The sequence below is a fragment of the Vipera berus genome (assembly GCF_964194415.1).
Source record: "Vipera berus genome assembly, chromosome: 7".
Lineage (NCBI taxonomy): Eukaryota > Metazoa > Chordata > Lepidosauria > Squamata > Viperidae > Vipera > Vipera berus.
Window position 1 is genome coordinate 75350968 of NC_138209.1, and position 25000 is coordinate 75375967.

Consider the following 25000-nt stretch of genomic DNA (forward strand, 5'->3'; position numbering starts at 1 on the left):
GAAAGTTACAGGAGTGGATCAAATTTCAGTATCATCGGAGGAGGCCAGAGACCAGAGGATGACGCGTGCTGCTTTGAGATGAATGAGACGAGCCTGAAGACTCAGTTGTAGAACTGAGGAGATAATAATGCAATATGGGAAAGTTTCTGGATTTAAGGTTAACATACAAAAAACTAAAATGTTGTCTAAGAATATGACAGTATCATAAAAGGCTGTTTTAGAAGAGCTAACGGGATTTGAAATTGTTAAAAGGGTTAAATATTTGGGGATATATTTGTCACTCTCAAATGTTAAGTTATATGAAAATAATTATGAAAAGTTATGGGGAAAAGTTCAAAAGAATTGGATAGCTGGAAAAAACTACAATTATCTTTATTGGGAAGAATTGCAGTAGTGAAAATGAATGTCTTGCTGAAATTTTTATTTTTATGTCAAATGATACCTATTCTTAAAAAGGATTCAAATTTGGAGGAATGGCAAAAGGGTATTAATAAATTTGTTTGGGTAGGGAAAAGGCCACGAGTTAAATTTAAGATTATGCAGGATATGTGTGAGAGAAGTGGTCTTAAAATGCCTAATTTTAAACTATATTATGAAGCTGCTGCCTTGTCAGTGATAAGTGATTGGATTAATTTAACACAAGTGAGATTATTAAATTTTGAAGGTCATGATTTGTTATTTGGTTGGTATGCATATTTATTGTATGATAAGAAGGTGGATAATGTGTTTAAGGTACATATTTTAAGACATGCTCTGTTGCGAGTTTGGGAAAAGTATAGACATAAGTTAAATTGTAAGATACCTATATGGGCAATATCGAAATATGCAATAGAAAATAAAAGTGTTGGGGTTAAATATGATGTGATTACATATAAGGAAATTTTAAGTTTGGAAAGGAATGTATGGCATTTGCAGCTGTATAATATCTTAAGGAGGGACGCGGTGGCTCAGTGGGTTAGGACGCTGAGCTTGTCGATCAGAAGGTCGGCAGTTTGGCGGGTCGAATCCCGAGTGCCGCGTAGCAGAGTGAGCGCCTGTTACTCGTCCCAGCTTCTGCCAACCTAGCAGTTCGAAAGCACGTAAAAATGCAAGTAGAAAAATAGGGACCACTATGGTGGGAAGGTAACACTATGGTGGGAAGGTAAGAGACGTCCTCGGACAAGCGCTGGCTCTTCAGCTTTGAAACGGAGATGAGCACCGGCCCCTAGAGTCGGAAACGACTAGCACACATGTGCGGGGGAACCTTTACCTTTTTAATATCTTAAGAGAAGAAAAGATTGTATAAACTTGGTTTCAGTATGGACAATTACAGGCCAGGTGGAAAGAAGACCAGAAAATTGGTTTTTCAATGACTGATGAAAATTTGGTAAAGTAAGTTAGAGATCGTTTTGTCCGTAATTGTTTTTATTGGGCATTATTATTGACATTACTGTTGTGGTTACTAAGTTGATGTTGAATTTAATTAAGGCAGCAAGACTTTTAGTAGGGCAATATTGGAAGAAGGAAGAACTGCCGACTATAGAAGAATGGACTTTAAAAATTTCCAACCTGGCAGAAATGGCAAAGATCTCAGCGTACTTGAAAGGCCATTCGCAACGGAGATATAATGGATGGACAAAATGGATTGATTATATTCTAAATATGGGACTAAAAAGTTTCATCTAGCATTTGAATAAGTATTGATGTGATATTTATACTGCTTGTAGTTATTTTATAAGAGTTAAAGTGCGATAGATTTAATAGTTTATTGTTGTTTGCATAAGGTTGATTATGATTGTTTGTATTTTTATACCCTGTATTTAGCTCTGGGAAGTCGGGGAGGGGGGGGAGGGAAGGGAGGGGTTGGGGAGGGTTGGGGAGTGGGGAGGGGGTTGGGAGGGGTTGTGTTTTGTTAAAAATAAAATGTATTGTAAAACTTTTTAATAAAAAAAAAAGGTTGACTCAGTCTTCCATCCTTCTGAGGTCGGTAAAATGAGGACCCAGATTGTTGGGGGCAAGCGGCTGACTCTCTAAACCGCTTAGAGAGGGCTGTGAAGCACTATGAAGCGGTATGTAAGTCTAAGTGCTATTGCAAACTCTGCCCACGGCCAGGAGTTCGATCCTGACCAGCTCAAGGTTGACTCAGTCTTCCATCCTTCTGAGGTTGGTAAAATGAGGACCCAGATTGTTGGGGGCAACAGGCTGACTCTCTAAACCGCTTAGAGAGGGCTGTGAAGCACTACGAAGTGGTATGTAAGTCTAAGTGCTATTGCAAACTCTGCCCACGGCCAGGAGTTCGATCCTGACCAGCTCAAGGTTGACTCAGTCTTCCATCCTTCCGAGGTCGGTAAAATGAGGACCCAGATTGTTGGGGGCAACAGGCTGACTCTCTAAACCGCTTAGAGAGGGCTGTGAAGCACTATGAAGCGGTATATAAGTCTAAGTGCTATTGCTATTGCTACATAGTCAATAAACTGGGACTGTCATGCTGTTTTGAGTCCTTTCTAAAGTATAAGGTAACCCAAGGAATTGAATATCTCAAAACTTTTTGCAACTGTGCAAAATTGGCTGCTCAGTTACTTCATTTGGTGGGGCTGTCGACATTTGGGGTGTCGAAAAAAAGGGAGAGCTTCTCACCGTGAACTCTAATGAAACACTTTTTTTATTTTATAGGGGCCAAAACATTTCCCATCCTGCTATTTCTTTAATCTAACCTAATTGGGTAGGAGTTTTTTTTTGGAAGGGTGAGGGGATCATTACATGGAGGTGAAAAATTATTTTATATTCTTTTTATCTCCCCCCCTTATGCCTAAATAAATACATTGCATTTTTTTTCTAAAAAGGAACTGTGACAAGAGTCCATATATTCTCAGGAAAATATATTTTTCCAGAGAATCATTCATCCATTCATTCATTTAATATGCCGTGTCTGACCAGCAAGGTGACATTAAGTGGCATATACATTTAATTTAAAAAACAACAACAAGATACACCTTTAATTTAATTCTAAGGCTATTTGCTCTCTACTCCTTAAACCTATGCTTAGGTTGCCTATATATACAATGTCCTCTGCCTTTTAGAACCATGGAGAATTTCATAAATTAATCTGAGTAAGAAATGTTTTAAGATCCAATCTTCCAAACTTTTGGACGTGCTGGAGCCCATCTTCAGGAAACTTCTCTCTACTGGAGTATATGCTCTGGGCTGTTCTATGAGTCGTATTTATGTGGTGGCTTCCTATTGGTTGATTGGTGTGTTGATGGCCGGTGATTGTTTGTTGTTTCCTTGTACTGCCAAGCCCTCAGTTCCTAAGGACCTGATAAGCTGTTGGTAAATCAGCACTGACTGACAAGGGGGCCGTTTCCCAGGCTCCAACCATTTCCCTGGCTGTTTTTGTACCTGCATGGTCGACAATCTTAGTAGCTGTGAAACTGAATCTAGACCCTTGTTCATTGCAATATGAGGCTACCAATGAGATTGAATCTCCGCACCTGACCGCCCACTTCTGATCTTGCAATCTGGTGGTTAGCTCCCTAATGTTTTAAGAGGTTGCAACGCTTAGTAATCAAACTACTGTTCGTTTTCTTTCTTCATTTTTTTTTGCGTGAACCGGTCACTTCAGAACTTTATTTCACTTGATGGGGAAATTATTTTCTCTCTGGTTTTTTTTTTCCCCACACTCATTCTCGAGCCCTGGAATACATACTTATTACTGATAAAGTTCTAAAATAAAACAGTAAAAGGTCTAGCATCTTACCAATGTAGTATCAGGACACCCAAGCCATAGATAAGAAAGAAAGACCTACATACCTTCCTTAATTTTTCTCTCAATAAACAGCTTGGAAGGGTTGAAGGAAACCATGTATAAATTATCATAAAGGAAGGACAGTAAGGGCAAATCGGGAGAGGAAATGCTGTTGGTGTGGCCATCACAGTTGGAAAAATCTGTAAAGTAATGAAGAACAGTTAGTTGTGGAAGTAAAATTTCAAACTGTTGAGACTACTTGCTTTGAAGAGCAGAAGCTGGAACATCTAGGTTGATGCACAGTCAGATCTACTTAGCATATGGTTTCAGTATTCAGGAAATAGAACACAAAACATACAATAATCGAGTTGGAAGGGACCTCGGAGGTTCCTGGTACAAAATATGGTGGCCCTCATGTGTCCCATTTCCACGTGTGTCACCTCTCTTGCAGGAGCTACATTGGCTGCTGACTTGCTTGTAGATCCAATTCAAGATGCTGGCTGTCACCTTTAAAGCCTTCCATGGCCTGGGCTCAAGTTATCCGAAGGACTGTTTTTTTCCCCCCAGTCATATATACCTGGCCCACAAGAGTGGGGAGACAGGAGATATTATGGATCTCCTATCTTAGGGAGGTCCATCTAGAAGAAGGACCTTCTCCATGGTGGCTCCCTCCCTCTGGAAAATCATCCCTGTGGAGGTAAGATTGGCCTCCACCTTGACACTCTTTCAAAAGGCCCTGAAGACATTGGTTCTGCCAATGGGCCTGCTGATCAAGTGTCTATGGAGATTCTCAGTCATCCAGGTCATGGTTGTCCCAAAGCTTTTTTCACGAGGCAGCTGGACTTTCTTGTTTTTCTTTGAAGACGTTTCGCTTCTCATCTAAGAAGCTTCTTCAGCTCAGGATTTGAGAGTATAAATCCTTCCATTCCCCCACCATCCAGTCAGAGCTGAAGAAGCTACTCGGATGAGCAGTGAAAGTCTTCAAAGAAAAACAAGAAAGTCCAGTTGCCCGTTGAAAAAGCATTTTGGGACAGCCCATCCAGTGGTTGATCTGATTGCTTTCACTAGGGGAATGGGGGCTTATTGGATTTCGTATTGAGGTTTGCTTTTGTAGGTCAACCCAGATTCACTGTGACTGGGGTTCTCCTATAAATTTTCTTAACACATAAATAATAAATGCTTGCTCTCTTATTTGTGGGCCTCTGCTAACCTGAAATGGGTGTTCGCTGAACTATACACAAACACAGCCCCTATTCAAGCTATAGAAGATCCACCATACCTGAAAACTTATTGTGGTGGAGGAATTCCATTTGCAATCTCTGCCCAGATTTTTTGGCTAACAAATATGGGGTGCTGAACACGGGGTCTCCAGTTGCGCACATCACGTCTGCTCCACTAAACAGCAACATCATGGTCTCTAATACATCCAGCTTAATGACTGCAGCACAGAGCGCCTGATCGTAAAAATGAAAAGTATGGGTCAACATCCAGCTCGGAGATCCAAATTAATGCCGAGGTCCATTCCGTTTCCGAAAATCTTACTTTTAATTGAATACACGGCATGGAAATGTCAAAGCAAAACTAACCCTGAGGTTCCCAGACACCAGTTCATAGAATTAAACAATAATTTCTCCAGCCAACCCCGCCCCCACACCCTCTCACGTAGTCCATGTAAACAATTTCACTTTGTAACGGGAACCGTCTGCTTCCTCTCCACACCTTCTGCAGTGTCCTTGGAAAGCGGTCAGGCTTTCACAAATCTCAGCGGAATCGTGGAGGTTTCATTTCTTTCCATCTAACCCATTCTAAAGCAACACCTCCCACCCACCCCCTTTACTCTAATGGCAAGTTGAAACCACATAGCTGCCAAAGTTTCATCCTTGACAGTATGAGCTATATGCAGAAGGCCAAAGTAGAAGAGATTGATGTTTCTTAATTGAATGGGGGGGGGGTAACTCACAAAGACAAAAGTGAGCATACAAAAAAGAGTTCTTGTCACCAAGGTGCTCTCAGTCGCCTAACCCCGGACCTCTGTGTGCATAAGGTGTGTAGATCTGGACAATGGTTCAGATTTTACAGGGTCCTTGATCAAGCAGAGAAGGTTGCGGAGAGGGATACGTTGGGTTTTTGGCTTCCCAATATGATTGCATCTGTCCCCTGGCATTGTTGTTTGTGTCAGGATAATAATTTAATAGCTCAACAGCTTATGTAAAGATGTAATGTAATGTGGATGGTGCAATGTGGATGATGCAATGATAGGAATGACTTAGCAGGGTCTGTGTCTGTCCCTTTAAGAGTAAGCAGGGACTTTAAGAGGATGAGTATAAAAGGGAAGTTTTTTTCCTGGAATTTTTTCTCTCTCATCTGTTTGACTGCTGTAACTGCTGTGTGTTAAGAGTTTGCTGTTTCACCACGTGTATGTATTTTATTTCTAGTGTATATTTGTAGATATAGTGTAATATAAACCACATTTAAAAGGGACACGGTGGCTCAGTGGGTTAGGATGCTGAGCCTGTCGATCAGAAGGTCGGCAGTTTGGCGGGTCGAATCCCGAGTGCCGCGTAGCAGAGTGAGCGCCTGTTCCTCGTCCCAGCTTCTGCCAACCTAGCAGTTCGAAAGCACGTAAAAATGCAAGTAGAAGAATAGGGACCACTCCGGTGGGAAGGTAACAGCGTTCCGTGCGCCTTTGGCGTCTAGTCATGCCGGCCACATGACCACGGAGACGTCCTTGGACAAGCGCTGGCTCTTCAGCTTTGAAACAGAGATGAGCACCGGCCCCTAGAGTCGGAAACGACTAGCATACATGTGCGGGGGAACCTTTACCTTTACCTTAACCCACATTTAATTACAAACCACTGTGTATTGTATTTACTCCTGGGTTACCTCAGCACAATAAGACTGTACATGCTCTGACAGTTTGTCATCCAAAGAAGACCATAATCAAACCCAGAATTTATGACCCCAAATTATTCCCATCCTCAGCATTACCTTATTTAACTCCTCCTTGGTTTTAGACAACAGCGTCATTTTTCGGAATTTTCCTTCTTTATATTTTTGGGTAATAAAAGTTAGCCTCCTGTCAGCCGGGGCATCTACTTGTAACTTTTCATCCGGTTGAAGATTTCCTTCCCAAAAACTGTTGGCCCTTTCATTACCTATCACAATAAAAAGCTGGAAAAGAATGGGGAACTCATCAAATTTGCAGACGACACCAAGTTGGAATAGCCAACCCTCCAGAAGGCAGGCTTAAGATACAGAAGGATCTGGACAGACTCGAACACTGGGCGCTATCTAACAAAACGAAATTCAATGGTGAAAAAAAGTAAGGATCTTCATTTAGGCAAGAAAAACCAAATGCACAGGTATAGTTTAGGAGGTACCTTGCTCAATAGTAGCAACTGTGAGAGGGAGCCTCATCTTTTGAATCACTTTGAAGTTTTTACTTTCCTCATTACTCATTGAATAACAATAAGAATCCTCTTTGCTTAATGTGGAAAAATGTTTATCACTGGAAGAAGAGAGGAGGTATCGGAGGAGGGTGTAATATTGGATTTAGTTTGAAGAAGTTTACATGTACCACTGAATTACTAATGGACCCATTCAACACGTTGTCTATTAAGCACTTGTCGGTAAAAATAGAAAATTAATAAAATATTTATGAAAGACTGAAAAATCTTCAGAACCACTAGTCTGGGTGCTGGGTGGGAATTCTCTTCAATCCGTTTCAAAAGAAAGGCAATCCCATATTTCCTGCTTTGTAAGATCTTTCTTTCTTTCTTTCTTTCTTTCTTTCTTTCTTTCTTTCTTTCTTTCTTTCTTTCTTTCTTTCTTTCTTTCTTTCTTTTATAATTTCTTGCAATATGCAGCAAAGAGGTGATTTCAGAGTTGTTTCTGCAAAGCTTTGTAAATGCTAAGGCTTTGTGAAATTGACCTAAAGAGAAGCTTTGAAGTTAATTAGAAAGAGCCTCGTGTGGGGGAAAAAAAATCTGCCTTGTTTACACATCAATTGTAAAACGAGACTTTGAAGGTTGATTACTAGAGTACAAGATGGCTACTTTAAAGGAAAGGTTTTTGATCTGTGAAGTGCTCGAACTTTTGCGTTCTTTATTGGAACTGAAAAGTTACTATTGAAGATGAACAGAGACTTCTGGGGGAAATTGAGATGGATTCTAAGGCGGATTTTCAAATTACAATTTAAAAGAACAAGACGGAAATGTCGGATTTACAGATACAATTGGACGATCATTTAAAAAATGGAAAATGATGTGCAAATAATGTATCATAACAACAATGTGGACCACCCTTTTAAGTTGAGACATAAGAGATTTGCTGGAGATGCTTTATAGAATTTACAAGTGGACTCAAACGGTGATAAGAATTTCAAAAGGTGAGGCAAAGATATTAGACCAAAAAAAAAGGACTTAGAATTTTATTTATGAAACTTAAGAATGGTTGGCAGGAAGAAGAAAAAAATAAAAGTGATTTGATTATGGTTAACGATTTCTTATTTCTGCTGATGCTTACTGCTTATTTGGATGTTTTCCCTTTGGAAAATGTCTAATCTCTGCACTCTTTCTAGAGTTTTGATTACCATGGTAATCAAAACTGGATGCAATATTCCAAGTGTGGCCTTACCAAGGCATTGTGGAAAGAAAAATCTTCATCAGGCTCCAGTCCAAGCTGGGAACAATCAAAATGGAGACTGCTTTAGAAAGAAGGGTGTAGTTTATTGAAGAGGAGAGCCAGATAGAAAGATGGCTTTGGAAAAAAAAAAACACTGACCACACGTAATAGGGAGTGGTGGGTTTTTATACCTTCTTGGGCTTTTGTTTGGAGTTGTTCCTGTGGCGTGAACTTTGACCTGAGTCTGAGTGTGCCTTTCTGGTATTCTGATGGTGGTGGGTTAATCCTATTATGTCCCAAAGGTCATATCCTGCTTCCCTGGGGCTGATGGCTGATGATCGTTGGATTTTTTAGTGTGAGGGATTGTTGATTCTAGGGATCTTCCATTCTAATCCCAGTTTCCTGACTCCAATCTTTCTGACAAGATTATCACATCTGCGTTTTTGCAGACCTGGTTTCTGTCTGGGACACAGAGACTTGGGGGGAGGGGGGATTGGTTTCTGCCTTTAAGATCCTTTGGGGAAATGTAATATTCTGCCTTATTAATATTTCCCAAAATATTCCTTTCTCTGGATTCTTCCCACAGCATTATAAAGCAGTACTAACACTTCACGTGATCTTGATTCTATCCCTCTGTTGATCCAGCCTAGGATTGTATTGGCTTTTTTGGCAGCTGCAGCACGCGGCTGGCTCATGTTTAAGTGATCATCTGTGATCATCTGCTAGGACCACTAGTTGTTGTAAAATAGGCAATAAAATGTCGTGAATTCCCAAGTCAAATTGACTTCTCCTGTTCTTCTTTGTCCATGGTCTCTTTTCCTACCTCGATGAGTTCATTGGTCCAAACGCTGGCATCCATTTTGAGACTCCGCACCTTTGAATCTCTGGGTCCTAACGATCTGTGCTGTCCTGTGAAAAGCAGAAAAATAAAACTTGCTTGAAGGTTAGTAAAAGAGGAGAGGAACTTGAAGGCAAGGAAACCCAAGCAGCCCTGAAATAAGCTTGAAACAGAAAAAGGTTGATGGAGTTTCTATCACAGAGAAGCATTGATGAAAGTGCCTTCACGTACCAGTGAGCATGTGTGAACTCTGACAATCAGACAACACAACTGGAACAAGTGTTGCTGTCTGTCTCAACCCATGTGGCTGTGAATCAAGAGGGCCTCTCCTGCAGAGCTTCATCGTAATTAGAGAAAGAGGCTTTCAGACAGCCAAGCTTAAGTCATGTAAACTCGGTAGCGGAGGTGGGCCACTTACAGCCTTTGACTTAACTTCATGCAGTCCTGAGATTCATTGTCAAAGCTCTCAGTAAATAATCAATTTCCCAGGAGGAAGAATGAGGCTTTTCTTCCTGGAGAAACTAAGGTTATGAAGAAAAACCAGGAAGCAGAGGGAGAATTGGACAGGGAGGGAAGGGAAGGGAAGAGAAGAGAAGGGGAGGGAAAGAAAGAAAGAAAGAAAGAAAGAAAGAAAGAAAGAAAGAAAGAAAGAAAGAAAGAAAGAAAGAAAGAAAGAAAGAAAGAAAGAAAGAAAGAAAGAATAGAAGAGGAGGAAGAAAAAGAAAGAAAAAGGGGAAAAAGAAAGAGAAAGAAAGAAGAGGAAGGAAGAAAAAGAAAGAAAAAGAAAGGGAAGAAAGAAAGAAAGAAAGAAAGAAAGAAAGAAAGAAAGAAAGAAAGAAAGAAAGAAAGAAGGAGGGAGAAAGAAAGAAAGAAAGAAAGAAAGAAAGAAAGAAAGAAAGAAAGAAAGAAAGAAAGAAAGGAGAGGAGAGAAGAAAAAGAAAGAAAGAAAGAAAGAAAGAAAGAAAGAAAGAAAGAAAGAAAGAAAGAAAGAAAGAAAGAAAGAAAGAAAACTGTATACAGGAGGACCATGTGTTTCTCTCCTGGTTGTTTGCACAAATCTTTATGCAGACTGCTGGTTGCGGAAAGAAAAAAAGGAAGGAAGAAATGAAGGGGGGGAGGGAGGGAGGGAGGGAGGGAGGGAGGAAGGAAGGAAGGAAGGAAGGAAGGAAGGAAGGAAGGAAGGAAGGAAGGAAGGAAGCTCCCAACCCATTTCTTTTAAAAAAAATGCAGTCCCGAATAGAAAAAAAAAAACCTGCCATCCTTCTTTCAAGTTCAAGAATAATACTTTGAGATGAGCCTACAAAAGAGTTGGTAACAACGAACATCTTTCAATATTGTGGTCCTCAGATTTTGATAGTGTGGGCTCTCAGATCTTGGTGGTTTTCTTCCAAACGTTTCATGACCCAACTAGGTTACATCATCAGTGCTAGAAGGAAGTGGGGCTTGCTTTCCGTTTCTGTACAAGTGGCTATTGGTATATTTCCAGGATTGATGATGTGACCTAGTTGGGGTCATGAAACGTCTGCAAGAAAACCACCCAGCTCAGAGAGCACCAAGGACCCCACAGTTCACCCCTGAGCTACAAATAGTCTCTTTATGGGTGCAGCGCTACCATTATTTCGGTGACGATGAACATAGATAGCATGTACAACTTGAAATCACAAAACATGATGCTGAAGCCCATAGTTTTAGGCATACCATTAATTTTTAAAGTTGCCAAACTAGCTCCGGAGGATCCCGAGAGCTGCTTAATTACCTGCACACTTCTTGCAAATGATGACGCAGAGATTGATGGATGCCCAGTCAGGATCAGGAGCTTTACAATCCGCACAAGTTCGGTTTGATTCATTGAACCAGATCTTCTCGGCTACTTCATAGTCAGAGAGAGTTTCTGCAATGGACTGCTGGAGGGCTTCTATCCAATCCTGCTTGTCTTTCTCAGATTCGGCGGTAAAGCTGAAATGCATCAATTTAGAGCCAGTTTGGATCTAGCGTAGGGGGTCTCCGAACTTGGCAACTTTTAAGACTTATGGACTTCAACTCCCAGAATTCCTCAGCCAACCTGTGGACTTCCACTCCCAGAATTCCTCAGATAGAATGTGGACTTCAACTCCCAGAATTCCTCAGCCAGCATGAGAATTCAACCCTCAGAATTCCCCAGCCAGCATATGGACTACAACTCCCAGAATTCATCCGCCAGAATGTGGACTTCAACTCCCAGAATTCCTTAGATAGAATGTGGACCTCAGCTCCCAGAATTCCTCAGCCAGGATGCAAATTCAACTGCCAGAATTCCTCAGCCAACATGTGGTCTTCAACTCCCAGAATTCCTCAGACACCATGACTGGCTGAGAAATTCTGGGAGCTGAAGTCCACAAGTCTTAAATTTGTCAAGTTTGGAGAGCCCTTGTCTCGTGGCCAAGGCACCAGTTTATAGTTCTAATCCTGCGTTAGACACAAAGCCAGTTGGGCAATCTTAGGTCAGTTCTTCTCTCAGCCCTGGGAAGAAGGCAGCAACTATCTAAAAAATCACCAGGAGTCAAGACTGATTTGAAAGCAATAAATAAATAAAATCAGTTTCATGAAGAGTGTGACAACAGAAGAACTAATGACTTTTCATTCAACAGGCTTGTCTATGGAGATTCTCACTCATCCAGGTCATGGTTGGCCCAAAGGTGCTTGTTCAAAAGGCAACTGGACTTTGTTGTTGTTTTTTTCCTTGAAGAGGTTTTTGCTTCTCATCCAAGGAGCTTCTTTAGTTCTGACTGAAGAAGTGTCAAGAATGAAACTTTGGCAGCTATGTGCCTCTTTGTTTCAACTTGCCACTAGGTTAAGGAGGTGGGGGAGGTGTTGCTTTAGAATTGGTTAAGATGGAGAAACGAAACCTCTACGAATCCGCTGAAGATCACCAGAGCCTGAAACCTTTTCAAGGACACTGCAGCAGGTGTGGAGAGAAAGCAGACGGTTCCCATAACAAAATGAAATTGTTTACATGAACTATGTGAGAGAGTGGGGGGGGGGGGTTGGCTGGAGAAATTATTGTTTAATTCTATGAACTGGTATCCGGGGACCTTAGAGTTAGTTTTGATTCGACATTTCCATGCTGTGTATTCAATAAACAGTAAGATTTTCGGAAACGGAATGAACCTGGAGCTTTATTTGGATTCTTGAGCTGGATGTTGACAAGAAGCTGTTCGAATGAGAAGCAAAATGTCTTCAAGGAAAGACAAAGTCCACTTGCCTTTTGAAAAAGCACCTTTGGGGACATTTGATAGGTTTCTCCCCCACTCAAAACCAGCCTGATTTTTATTTGTTTATGTATTATTGATGATGATGTGCTTTCAAATCAGCAACAACTTTTGGCAACTGGCTGCACTAAATTGACTTTGCCAATTTATGAAGAATCCGGATGTAGGGGGGAAAAAAACCTTTCCTCCTAACCCAGGGGCAGGCAACCTCGGCTCTTTTATGACTTGTGGACTTCAACTCCCAGAATTCCTGAGCCAGCATGGCTCAGCTTGGAAACCTCTCCCTTTTCCCTCAGCGTGGCTGGCTCAGGAATTCTGGGAGTTGAAGTCCACAAGTCATAAAGCGGCCTAGGCCTAGGCCAGGGGTAGGCAACCCTTGGCTCTTTTATGACTTGTGGACTTCAACTCCCAGAATTCTTGAGCCAGCATGGCTCAGCTTGGAAACCTCTCCCTTTTCCCTCAGCATGGCTGGCTCAGGAATTCTGGGAGTTGAAGTCCAGGAGTCATAAAGCAGCCTAGGCCAGGAGGCGGCAACCTTGGCTCTTTTATGACTCCTGGACTTCAACTCCCAGAATTCCTGAGCCAGCATGGCTCAGCTTGGAAACCTCTCCCTTTTCCCTCAGCATGGCTGGCTCAGGAATTCTGGGAGTTGAAGTCCACAAGTCATAAAGCAGCCTAGGCCAGGAGGCGGCAACCTTGGCTCTTTTATGACTCCTGGACTTCAACTCCCAGAATTCCTGAGCCAGCCTGGCTCAGCTTGGAAACCTCTCCCTTTTCCCTCAGCATGGCTGGCTCAGGAATTCTGGGAGTTGAAGTCCATGAGTCATAAAGCAACCTTGGCTCTTTTATGACTCGTGGACTTCAACTCCCAGAATCCCTGAGCCGGCATGGCTCAGCTTGGAAACCTCTCCCTTTTCCCTCAGCGTGGCTGGCTCAGGAATTCTGGGAGTTGAAGTCCACGAGTCATAAAGTGGCCTAGGCCTAGGCCAGGGGTAGGCAACCCTTGTCTCTTTTATGACTCATGGACTTCAACTCCCAGAATTCCTGAGCCAGCCTGGCTCAGCTTGGAAACCTCTCCCTTTTCCCTCAGCATGGCTGGCTCAGGAATTCTGGGAGTTGAAGTCCACGAGTCATAAAAGAACCAAGGTTGCCTACCCCTGTCTTAACTGGTTTCTTTTTCATTTATAGTATTTTTTAGCACAAGATTGTCCTTTAAACTTATGACCACAACCGAGCCCAAGTTTCCATTGCTAAGCAAGCAGTTGTTAAATGAATTTGCCCCATTTTATAACCTTTTAAGATAAGATAACCTTTATTGTCATTTTTTTTGCTGTGGGCACAATGACACACATCAAAAATGAAATTTAGTTGCCCGCTGTCAAAGTGAACACATACATGACACACACCGTTGTTTTCTTGCCCCCATTGTTAAGTGTAATCCCTGCACTTCTTAAGTTACTGACACAGTTGTTAAATGAATCCAGCTTTCCCCCCCCCCATTGATTTTTTTTTTAATTTTTATTTATTTTAATCCCATTTATATCCCGCCCTTCTCCCAAGACTCAGGCAGGCTTACAATCTAAGCAAGCACAAATCAAATGTGCTTAGCCATTTGCTTGTCAGAAGGTCCCAAAAGGGGATCACGTGACCCCGGGACACTGCGGCCGTCATAAATACGAGTCAGTTGCCCTGCGTCTGAATTTTCATCACCTGAGCACGGGGATCCTGCAACGGGTTGTAAGTGTGAAAACGATCATAAGTGGTTTTGTTTTCCAGTGCTGCTGCAGTTCAGAGTGGTCACTAAATGAATCATCGTTAAGTCGAGGACAACCTGTATTGTGACTATGTGAAAAGCTACGTCCAATGCGAGGAAGGAGTTTTTGTTTCACATTGGCACCAGTTACTTTTGGTGGTCTATATGCGCAAATTACTTTTAGCGATCTGTATACTGTACATCACAACAACAACAACTTTATTGATTAGCCCTTGGGCCATATCAAAGTACAAAGTTCCAGCAACAAACCATCACCGAAACTTGATAAAAGCAATCTGAAATGGAATTTGATAAAATACAATTTAAAATGGAATTAAAATACAATTTAAGTTGAAATAGTAATAAAATACAAATTTAAGATATAGATAAAATATGATAACATTATATTTCGGAGTCGCCCTTACAATCTACCCCAATCAGTCCCACATATGCAGATCTTAACCGGATCATTTTGTTTAAATACTGTGCTACGTTGGATGTTATTTTCATGTTCTGGCCGGACATAAGGTAAGTTATTTTGATATGGGGATCCCAATGGGTCATTCGTTTGGTATATAGACCAAGATACCTGTCTCTCACCCTCTTATACAGACAACAGTCAAATAGGATGTGAGCCAGGTCCTCTACCTCTGCCGCTCCGCAAATGCAGAGACGCTCATTGTACGGTATAGCATGAAATCTCCCATATCTGACCATTGTATCAAGCTGTTCGAATCTCGCTCTCGTAAATATCTCCCTAAGATGTTTTGGGAGTTGTAACTTCAAATAACTGTCCACTTGAAAAGTACATTTGTATTTACTCAGCCGTTTCAAGTTACCCACCTTACTAAGTACATCACATTATTTTCGTTTGGGGGGAAAGAAACATTATGTAAAAAAAAATGACGTAAGAAAAAAAAAAAGGAGCGGGAAATTTTTTTAAACCAATTTGCAACCCAACTGTTCACTCCAGTGTTTCTTTGTAATACTGAAATAGCCACAACGGAGGACAAAATTTGCAGCAAAGCGAGACTTTGTTAAGTGGGTTTTGCCCCATTTCACGAGCTTTCTTGCCACCGTTGTTAAGTGGATCACTGTTAGTGGCACGGTTGTTGAGCGAATCTGGCTTTCCCCCCCCCCATTGACTCTGCTTGTCAGAAGGTCGTAAAAGGGGATCGCGTCACACACACACACAAGCACACACACACACACACACACCCCGGGATACCGCAACTGTCATAAATACAAGTCAGTTGCCAAGCGTCCGAATTTGGATCACATGACCACGGGGACGCCGCAACGTTGGTAAGCGTGAAAAATAGTCCTAAGTCAGTTTTTCAGCGGCATTGTAAGTTTGAACGGTTATTAAATCAGCTGTCATTAAGTCAAGGGCTATCTCTGTTTCGTGTAAGTATTTATTTCAGCTATACTCTGAAAATCCTGCCCGACAGTTTTAAAAGCAAACATTGACTGGTCTTACCTAAAGCTCCGGTAAGGTGTAATTATTTCGAAAGATTGTTTTGCGGCCCGATCGATCTGCCTCACGTTAGCCACGTTCAGAGGTATGATGGTAATGCCGTAGCCAGATTTAAAATCCTGAAGGAGAGAAGAAAAGCACATTAGAATCTTGTTTAAAATAAATAAATAAATCAGGTGAAATGTATTTTGAAAGCAGAATTGCCTAGGGTAGGTCTCTGCAGAATAGAGAGCCATGTTAAAGTTCCTTTATTGCTCGTGTTGACCGCTTAGCCCAGTCGTTCTATGAATTATAATTTTAATGTCCTATCCAGCAGATTTCACACAATGTATTTCCCTAGATTTTTCTATGAGTTTGACATCAGAGTTTGTTTCTTTGTGTGTGTGTGTATAATCATCATCATCATCATCATCATAACAGCAAAACAACAACAACAGCAACAACAACAACAGACAAGCACCTGCAACATAACACCCCGGACTTAACAATTGTCGATAAGAAAGACAAAAAAGTCTGGATAGTGGACGTGGCAGTGCCTGGAGACAGCAGAGTAGATGAGAAAGAACTGGAGAAGATAACAAAATACAAAGACCCACAAATGGAAATAGAACGACTGTGGCAAAGGCAAGCAAGGGTAGCGCCAATAGTAATAGGCGCCTTGGGTGCAATCCCAAAACAACTGGAGCACCACTTGAACACCATTGGCATTGACAAATTCGCCATTAGTCAATTGCAAAAGGCGGCTTTACTAGGAACTGCTTCCATCCTGCGACGAGATGTGTAATACCATCAAACATCCACATCTGCCTATCCCAGGTCCTTGGGAAGGACTCGATAGGTAGACAAAAATGCCAAATCCAGTCTGAATATCTGGCTGACTGTGATTATGATGATGATGATGATGATGATGATGATGATGATAATAATAATAATAATAATAATAATAATAATAATAATAATAAGAAGAAGAAGAAGAAGAAGAAGAAGAAGAAGAAATAATACTAGAGGATCAAGAACATCAAGCAATAAAAATTTGCAGTCAGGTTTATTCAGGTTGCGTGTGCATTTTTAGGATTTTGCTTCCACTTGCAATTTTTTGGGGGGGAAAATCCCATCTGTCACTAGCCCTCATCCACGTTCGTATTTCTTTTTTCTTTCCCTTAGCTGAATAATGCTCTAGAATGTATCTGGTTGGCCACAAATCAAAGGTTGTCTAGTTTAGAAACTGTTCAGTGATTATGAATCTAATCTGCCTCCCATAGGTGATTTGCCTATATGGACATTATGTGAAGTATATGTTAATAGATACAGTTAAACAGAAACAACAGCTATACTTGAACAAATTAATTAAATGTGTGCTTATTATCTATCTTTCTATCTATCATCTATCTATGTTTATCTATCAATCATCTATCTATCTATCATGTATCTATTAACTATCTATCATCTATCTATCTATATCTATCTATCAATCTATCTATCATGTATCTATTATCTATCATGTATCTATCTATATCTATCCATCTATCTATATATTATCTATCTATCTATCTATCTATCTATCTATCTATCTATCTATCTATCTATCTATCTAAATCTATCTGTCTATCTTTTAGCTGAATAATGCTCTAGAATGTATCTGGTTGGCCACAAATCAAAGGTTGTCTAGTTTAGAAACTGCTCAATGAATATGAATCTAATCTGCCTCCCATAGGTGATTTGCCTATATGGACATTATGTGAAGTATATGTTAATAGATACAGTTAAACAGGTGTTCTAGGGTGTCTTTTCAATTTCCCAGTCTAGCCAACGGTGTTAGAACTTCCTTTTGTTTTGTTTTTTATTCATGGAATAAGGGTGTCTGATTTTGTCTACTGGCTGAGTTCAGACTAAAATCGACAGTCTTTTACTTCCCGAGTAGTCCAAATACTGGTTTTAAAATTCAAACAGTTCTTATTATAGACTGCACAGATACACAGATAAATACAATTGACTTGGGAGGCCGGTGTGTGGTGTAGTTGGTTCACATAGTGTAGTAAGATGCAGGGTTTGTTGTCACTGTGTGTTGGCGGGTGGGAGCACAAAGGGAGGCTCAGCTAATCTCAATGTACACATAGTTGTACTTTGACAATAAAGGTTCATTTCATTTCATTTCAGAGATACACGCTTACTTTTCACCACTTCTAGACTATGGTCTGCAGTGACACTCTGTGGCAGCAACCAAGATCTATCACAGGAATAAGGTAAAAAAAATCTGCTTTTTTTATTTAGTCTAGCTCACATATAGAAATATTGCTCTCCTAAATTGTGTATCCAGCAGTATGTTTTCAGGTGAAGATAATGTCCAGGCTGATAAGAGATATAATAATAATAATAATATCTATGATGGGCAGGGTTGAAAATACTTACTTTGGCACGTAGCTGCTGTAATTAACTTTATTTCAAGAGAACATTGTGCATTTGCCAGGGATTTTAAAATGAAGCGCCCACTGCTTCAACAGGAACCTAATGGCAGAGATTAATAAGCACGAGGCGACTCCACAGAACAAGAGGCAGATTTATATTTTATATTTTAATCCCATTTATATCCCGCCCTTCTCCGAAGACTCAGGGCGGCTTACAATCTAAGCACAAATCAAATGTGCTTAGCAGTAGCCTTCATTCTATGTATATGCCTGCTTATTAGGGCTTTCGCCCCCCCCCCAAGCAGCATTATTACAAAGTCAGCTTATTGCCCCCAACAATCTGGGTCCTCATTTTACCTACCTCGGAAGGATGGAAGGCTGAGTCAACCTTGAGCCTGGTGGGACTCGAACCTGCACTAATTGCAGGCAGCTGGTATTACTTAAGGAGGCATTAGCCCACTGCTCCACCAAGGCTCTACAAGGATGCAGATTAAACCATTTTTCTGAACATCCCAAATAATTTCTCATTACTGAAGAGGCAGAAGACTTTACAATGGACAAACTGGGTAGCCCACAGCAGGGGGGGAAAAATAACAGTTTAGCCACAATCATTTTTTTATTTTTTTATTTTTTATTTTTTGCACAAGGAGAGTATTTTTCTGCCTAGCTCTGCTTGGCTTTCCAAGCGGCTAAACACTGTAATAATTAAGCAGGGCTTATTCAGAATTTCACACGTGGCTAGCCAATAGACTCCAGCAATTGTGATCATATTATGTCCCTCCCGGCTCAGCTCATTTATATTCAGATGTCTGAAGAGTCAATATCAGTGACTGACATTTGCTTAACAGCCAGCAATAAAGGAAAGATAATAGAATCACAAGTCCATGAAAGCAATCCTTCCATCCAGCCTTGCCCTTCTGACAAGCCCCAAGACAATAGTTGCACTGGGCATTTAACCTTGGTTATTTACAACAACCCCAGTTGCTATCAATGAAGGAGAGCATTTGTAGCTCAGGGCTGAGCTGTGGGGTCCTTGGTGCTCTCTGAGCTTGGTGGTTTTCTTGCAGATGTTTCATGACCCAACTAGGAAACATCTTCAGTGCTAGAAGGGAATGGGAATTGTGGGGGGGAAGAGGAGGAGGAGGAGGAGGAGGAGGAGGAGGAGGAGGAGGAGGAGGAAAGGACTATGGGGTCCTTTGTGTTCTCTGAACTTGCTTGTTTTCTTGCAGACGTTTCACAACCCTAACTAGGTAACATCATCAGTGCTAGAAGGGAATTGGATTTGTGAGGAGGAGGAGGAGGAGGAGGAGGAGGAGGAGTAGGCAGAGCAGGAAGGCCTAGACTGGACTTCCAGAAGCAGTGTGCATTCAGCCGGTTCTCCGAACTCAGCAAAATTTAGCTACCGGTTCTGCCAAATGGGTGAGAACCAGCTGAATCCCACCACTGAGTCCAGCAGACAGCGGTTGGCTTCCTGTGTGATGTTTTTTCCAAGTTCTAAACAGGCCCGGCCTTCCTTCAACTTCCTGAGATCATCCAAGGTCAGCTAATCAACTAGGCTGGAGACGAAAAGAGCTACCTAAATTGGCGAACGTCTCTTCCGCACTTGATGAAGACATGTCCTGCGTGGATCCGTCCACTCTACAGTCCCCGGTTCATCAGCAGCAGCCTTGTTCTCCGCTCTTCACAAAATGAATGTATTTGTCTCACTGCCATGTGCGTCACCAAAGCAGCTTCTTCAGGCCTTATTGAGTTTATGCCTCTCCATCAAAAGTCTTTCTTCTCTGAATCATCCCATTTTTGAAAAATTGCAGGCAATTAGGTCTGAATTCACCTGAATAGTACTTCCAATTCTCTGTAATTGATTAAGCTTTGTCATTTTTCTTCTAGTAGTCGTGCCTCTTCCCGTTGTGTGCCTCAATTGCACGTAGCGGGCCTATCTTGAAGATGGCATCAATGTTGCTGGCTTCTCTTAGATCATCAAGTGCAGAATGCCATGTCATGCCCTTTTCTTCTTGCCCCTCCCTCCCTCCCTCCCTCCCTCCCTCCCTTCCTTCCTTCCTTCCTTCCTTCCTTCTTTCCTCCCTTCCTTTCTTCCTTATAGCTAGATTCATTTCTTTCTGATTCCTTCCTTCCTCCTTCCTTCCTTCCTTTTCATATAACTAGATTCCTTCCTTCCTTCCTCCCTCCCTCCCTCCCTCCCTCCCTTCCTCTCATATATCTAGATTCATTCCTTCCTCCCTCCCTTCCTTCCTTCCTTCCTTTTACAAGGCAATCCAACTTGCAATTTTTGGGTGGCAAATACCAACCAACACGAAAAAAGACCCAAAGAACACAAAAACACAACACTGTTCAACACACCTGAGGTCAAACTGCAAGGCTACGCTATATATGTATATATATATATATATATATATATATATATATATATATATATAGAGAGAGAGAGAGAGAGAGAGAGAGAAATCAAGAAAGAAAACTCTTGTGTGTCTTTTTTCTCACATCCCTTTGATCTAAGGAGAAGACCTCCCCATACAGGTTAACCGTTTTGAAAACTAACCTTTGTGCCAATCCGAGATATATATTGTGGTGTCTATGGGTGGGTGGATGTACTTATATATTGTACGTACTGTACATTTATGCATGAACCTATGTATACACACACACACACACACACACACACACAAATAGTCCATCAGTTCCATCTACCTAGGATATGTTCCCAAGCACTTGTCGTATCACTCTATGGCTATAATCATTTGCTCAAAACCACGGGCTGAAGGATCCACATTTCAACATTCTGTTACCCCAGTGTCATTTTTGCAAATATTTTCTATTTATTTATTTATTTTAATCCCATTTATATCCCGCCCTTCTCCGAAGACTCAGGGCGGCTTACAATCTAAGCACAACTCAATGTGCTTAGCAATAGCCTTCATTCTATGTATATGCCTGCTTATTATTAGGGCTTTCGCCCCCCCCCAAGCGGCATTATTACAAAGTCAGCTTATTGCCCCCAACAATCTGGGTCCTCATTTTACCTACCTCGGAAGGATGGAAGGCTGAGTCAACCTTGAGCCTGGTGGGACTCGAACCTGCACTAATTGCAGGCAGCTGGTGTTACTTAAGAAGGCATTAGCCCACTGCTCCACCAAGGCTCTTATACATGATCAGTCATAATTTTCCTCATCACCCCGAACGTCACTTCAAATTCTGTGCCGTCAGGAAAAAAAGAAAAAAAAAAGAAAATTGCAGAGGTTCACCTGATTGTTCTTGCAAATCCACACGCTGTTCCCTTGTAGCAGGGTGAAGATTTTGGCTTTGTAGCCTTTCAATTCTAGATAGCCGCTTTTCTCGGGAGGAACGGCTGTCCTCACTCGAGAAATTGCCAGGAGGGAGCGCAGAGCGGTGAAGATGGTAGTTACCCAGTTGTTTCGTTCTTCTAAAAAATAAACACACAAAAATGTCACCATGCTGGGCATCCAGGCAGACCACCACCCACCCACACATACACAATGTCATGGTTCGGACAGATGGAACTCTTCAAAGAACTTCGAGGCATTGTTTACCTTAAAGAATCTTTATTCAAATAGCATACCATCGGCACTAGCATAGTCAACGCCAAAATCTGGATTCCCCTTCCCTGAGCACACAGTATCAAAGCACAATTCCCTCCTCTGACTAACAGTCATAAATCACATTCTCCAATTAGTTTGAAATGCAGGCATCCCCTCCAGTTCTCCAACCCGCCAATTCTTATCATCTCTTATTTCAATACCCTTGGTTCTCACAGTAGGTTCAGTGTTGTTATGTTTAGCTAAACTCTCATGCACATTTCTCCTCTCCCCCCCCCAGCATCATCTAATTCTAACTCTAATTCTAAGAGTAAAACGTAAGAAGTAAAATGGTTGCATCTCCATATGTTGTCAAAGCAAAAACATCCGATGTTAGCAGCGTTGACGCACACCCTTATTTAAATACAGGTAACATTGTCACAGCTGTCGTTCTAGTTCTATACTATACATGGCTTCCTATCAAGACAGGCAGGGGCAGCGTTCATAATACAGGGAAGTCCTCGGCTTTCAACCGCAATTGAGCCCAACTTTTCTGTTCCTAAGCGAAACATTTGTGAAGTGGGGGGTTTTTTGAGACGTTTTACGACTTTTCTTGTGAATCGCTGCAGTTGTCAAGTCATTGTGAATCTGTCTTCCCCCATTGGCTTTGCTCCTCCGAAGGTTAAAAAAGGAATCACGTGACCCCGGTGTAAATATGAACCGGTGGCCAAGCGTCCGAATTTTGATCACCTGACCACAAGGATGTTGCAATGGTCCTAAGTGTGAAAGATTTAATTTAATTTAATAATTAATTTAATTAATAATAATTTAATAATTTGATTTCTATACCGCCCTTCTCCCGAAGGACTCAGGGCGGTGAACAGGGCAATACACAATAAAAATCGAATACAAAAATTAAAAAGCCATTAAACATCATGCCCATAAAAACCCAACCCCATCCCGTCAGACCAGGCCAGCTTGTTCAAAAAAGAATGTTTTGAGATCGCGCCGGAAGGAGCGAAGGTCGGGGGCCGTCCGGAGCTCAACCGGTAAGCGGTTCCAGAGGTCTGGCGCGCCCACAGAGAACGCTTTCCCCCTGGGGGTCACCAATCGGCATTCTTTGATCGGCGGCACCCTGAGGAGGCCCTCTCTGTGGGAGCGCACTGGACGGAGGGAAGTTGACGATCATAAGTCACTTTTTACAGTGCCGTTGTAACTTCAAAGAGTCACTAAACGAACTTTTGCAAGTTGAAGACTAATCAATCAATCAGAATAAAGCTGGAAGGGACCTTGGAGGTCTTCTAGTCCAACCCCCTGCTCAAGCAGGAGATCCTATGCCCTTTCTGACAAATGGCTGTCGAATCTCTTAAAAACCTCCAGTGATGAAGCACCCACAACCTCTGGTGGCAAGCTGTTCCACTGGTTAATTGTTCTCACTGTCAGAAAATTTCTCCTTAGTTCTAGGTTGCTTCTCCCCTTGATTAGCTTCCATCCGTTGCTTCTTGTCCTGCCTTCGGGCGCTTTGGAGAATAGCTTGACTCCCTCTTCTTTGGGGCAGCCCCTGAGATATTGGCTGGTCCTTCTTTTCTCTAGACAGATCCCATCTAAAAAATAAATTACAGGTAGTCCCCAACTTACAACAATTCATTTAGTGACCGTTCAAAGTTACAACGGTCCTGAAAAAAGGGACTTACGACCACTTTCACACTTAACAACCGTTGCAGCATTTCCCCCCCACCCGGTCACGTGATCAAAATTCAGACCCTTGACTCATATTTACGACGGCCGCAGTGTCCCGCGGGGTCACGTGACCCCCCCCTTTAGCAACCTTCTGGACAGCAAAGAGAATGGGCAAGCCGGATTCACTGAACGACCGAGTTACTCACTTAACAACCGCAGGGGATCCCTTAGCAACTGTGGGAAGATAGGTCGTAAAACGGGGCAAAATTCACTTAAGAAATGTCTCGCTTAGCAATGGAAGTTTCGGGCTAAAATGAGGTCGTAATTCGAGCGCTACCTGTGTTGACGGGGTAGGAATAATGTCGCCTTCCTTTCTGATCAGTGAGTGGACCTGTGTATTTGTTTGGGCGAAAGTGGCCTGGAATCCTAAATCGGCTTTTCTTTGATCCTTAAATTCAAGCCAGCAACTTCTCATTACTCTTTATCAGCTTCACACCGAAGACGGGTTTGCAGCAGATGGCCAATACCACAGCTTTTAAGTGGTGCTAGTAAGTGCTAAAGTAGGGCCACTTAATACTGTGACATAAAAGTCCTTGAAAATGCAGCTATTTTGGTCTTGGTGCATGATTTTATCCTACAAGGTACACAAGCTCCTCGATTATCTCAGGTTTTTTTTTTTTTCTGGGTGATGATATCCACCCGTCAGAATCTATTTTAGTACAAAATAGAATATAGGCTAACAGAGTTGGAAGGGACCTTGGAGGTCTTCTAGTCCAGCCCTCTGCTCAAGCAGGAGAAAGTGTCAGATTTGCAGTATTAAAGAAAACACAGACATCTCTATTAAAGGAAACCCATTTATACAATTTGTTCTGTACCAGCCTGCTACCGGCCCTGCAGAAAAGGCAGGGACAACCCCTCCACAAACGGCAAGAGGCTGGAATACGCTTGCCAAATTTATTGCAACAAAAACAAACAAGACACGAACCAAGAAACAGAAGCTTAAAGAAACATGAACCATCTGAGCGGTTGCCTTCAGCAAACCAGCCCTCCCAGACATTCCCCTTATATAGAGTTCAGGGCGTGGCTTCTCTCTGCCTCCTTCCGAGAAGCCCCATTGCCTTCCTCTGTTTACTCCTAATTGACTGCCTCCTGCGTCGGGCGTCCTTGAACAGGGCCAGCTGTGGGTCATCTTCATCCACGCTGTCAGGCTCACACAGCTGGGTCTCCGTGGTGACCAAGTGGGAGGGGCCTGGCTGAGGGCTATCATCAGCAAGATCTTCAACCCCCTCAGCAAGGTCTTCAACACCCCCCTCCTCCTCTGAGTCGTCCGACCCAACTGCCGAACCCACAGGCTGACCCTGAATCACAACACAATTCTCCTCGTTTATTCCTCTGGTTGCTGTGGTTGAAAATTTCAATCCCTTGCTGTACAGTTCTAAAAGCTTCCGCTTTTTCTGTCCCCGGAGTCATCCAGAGACCCTGAATTTGGGACCCCCGGAGGTCTTCCAGTCCTGCACCGTTTCAGACAAAATGGTGGTCCAATCTCTAATCAAAAAACGCCCAGCGTTGAAGAACCCACCACTTCTGGAGGCAACTACCCTTCCGCTGCTCGGTTGTTCCAGCCCAACCGAAGGACCCGCGAAGACCATCATCCCCACCCAGCCTGGCCGGGAATGAGCCTCACCTTCCTTTTCGGCCCTG

At 42.2% G+C, this 25000-nt stretch overlaps 1 protein-coding gene across 1 annotated transcript in view; it reads right to left on the reverse strand.

Moving 5' to 3' along the window:
* Positions 1 to 25000, reverse strand: part of ARAP2 (ArfGAP with RhoGAP domain, ankyrin repeat and PH domain 2) — a gene marked incomplete at both ends in the record, with an annotated part of 137884 nt that overhangs the window by 74591 nt on the left and 38293 nt on the right. The window contains 8 exons of the mRNA XM_081332552.1: positions 3790 to 3924; positions 5004 to 5178; positions 6713 to 6895; positions 9171 to 9256; positions 10942 to 11141; positions 15667 to 15782; positions 21329 to 21507; positions 24984 to 25000. The exon at positions 24984 to 25000 is cut by the window's right edge and continues 104 nt beyond it. Coding sequence (XP_081188678.1) covers positions 3790 to 3924; positions 5004 to 5178; positions 6713 to 6895; positions 9171 to 9256; positions 10942 to 11141; positions 15667 to 15782; positions 21329 to 21507; positions 24984 to 25000 — 1091 coding nt within the window. The remainder of the gene's footprint in view (positions 1 to 3789; positions 3925 to 5003; positions 5179 to 6712; positions 6896 to 9170; positions 9257 to 10941; positions 11142 to 15666; positions 15783 to 21328; positions 21508 to 24983) is intronic.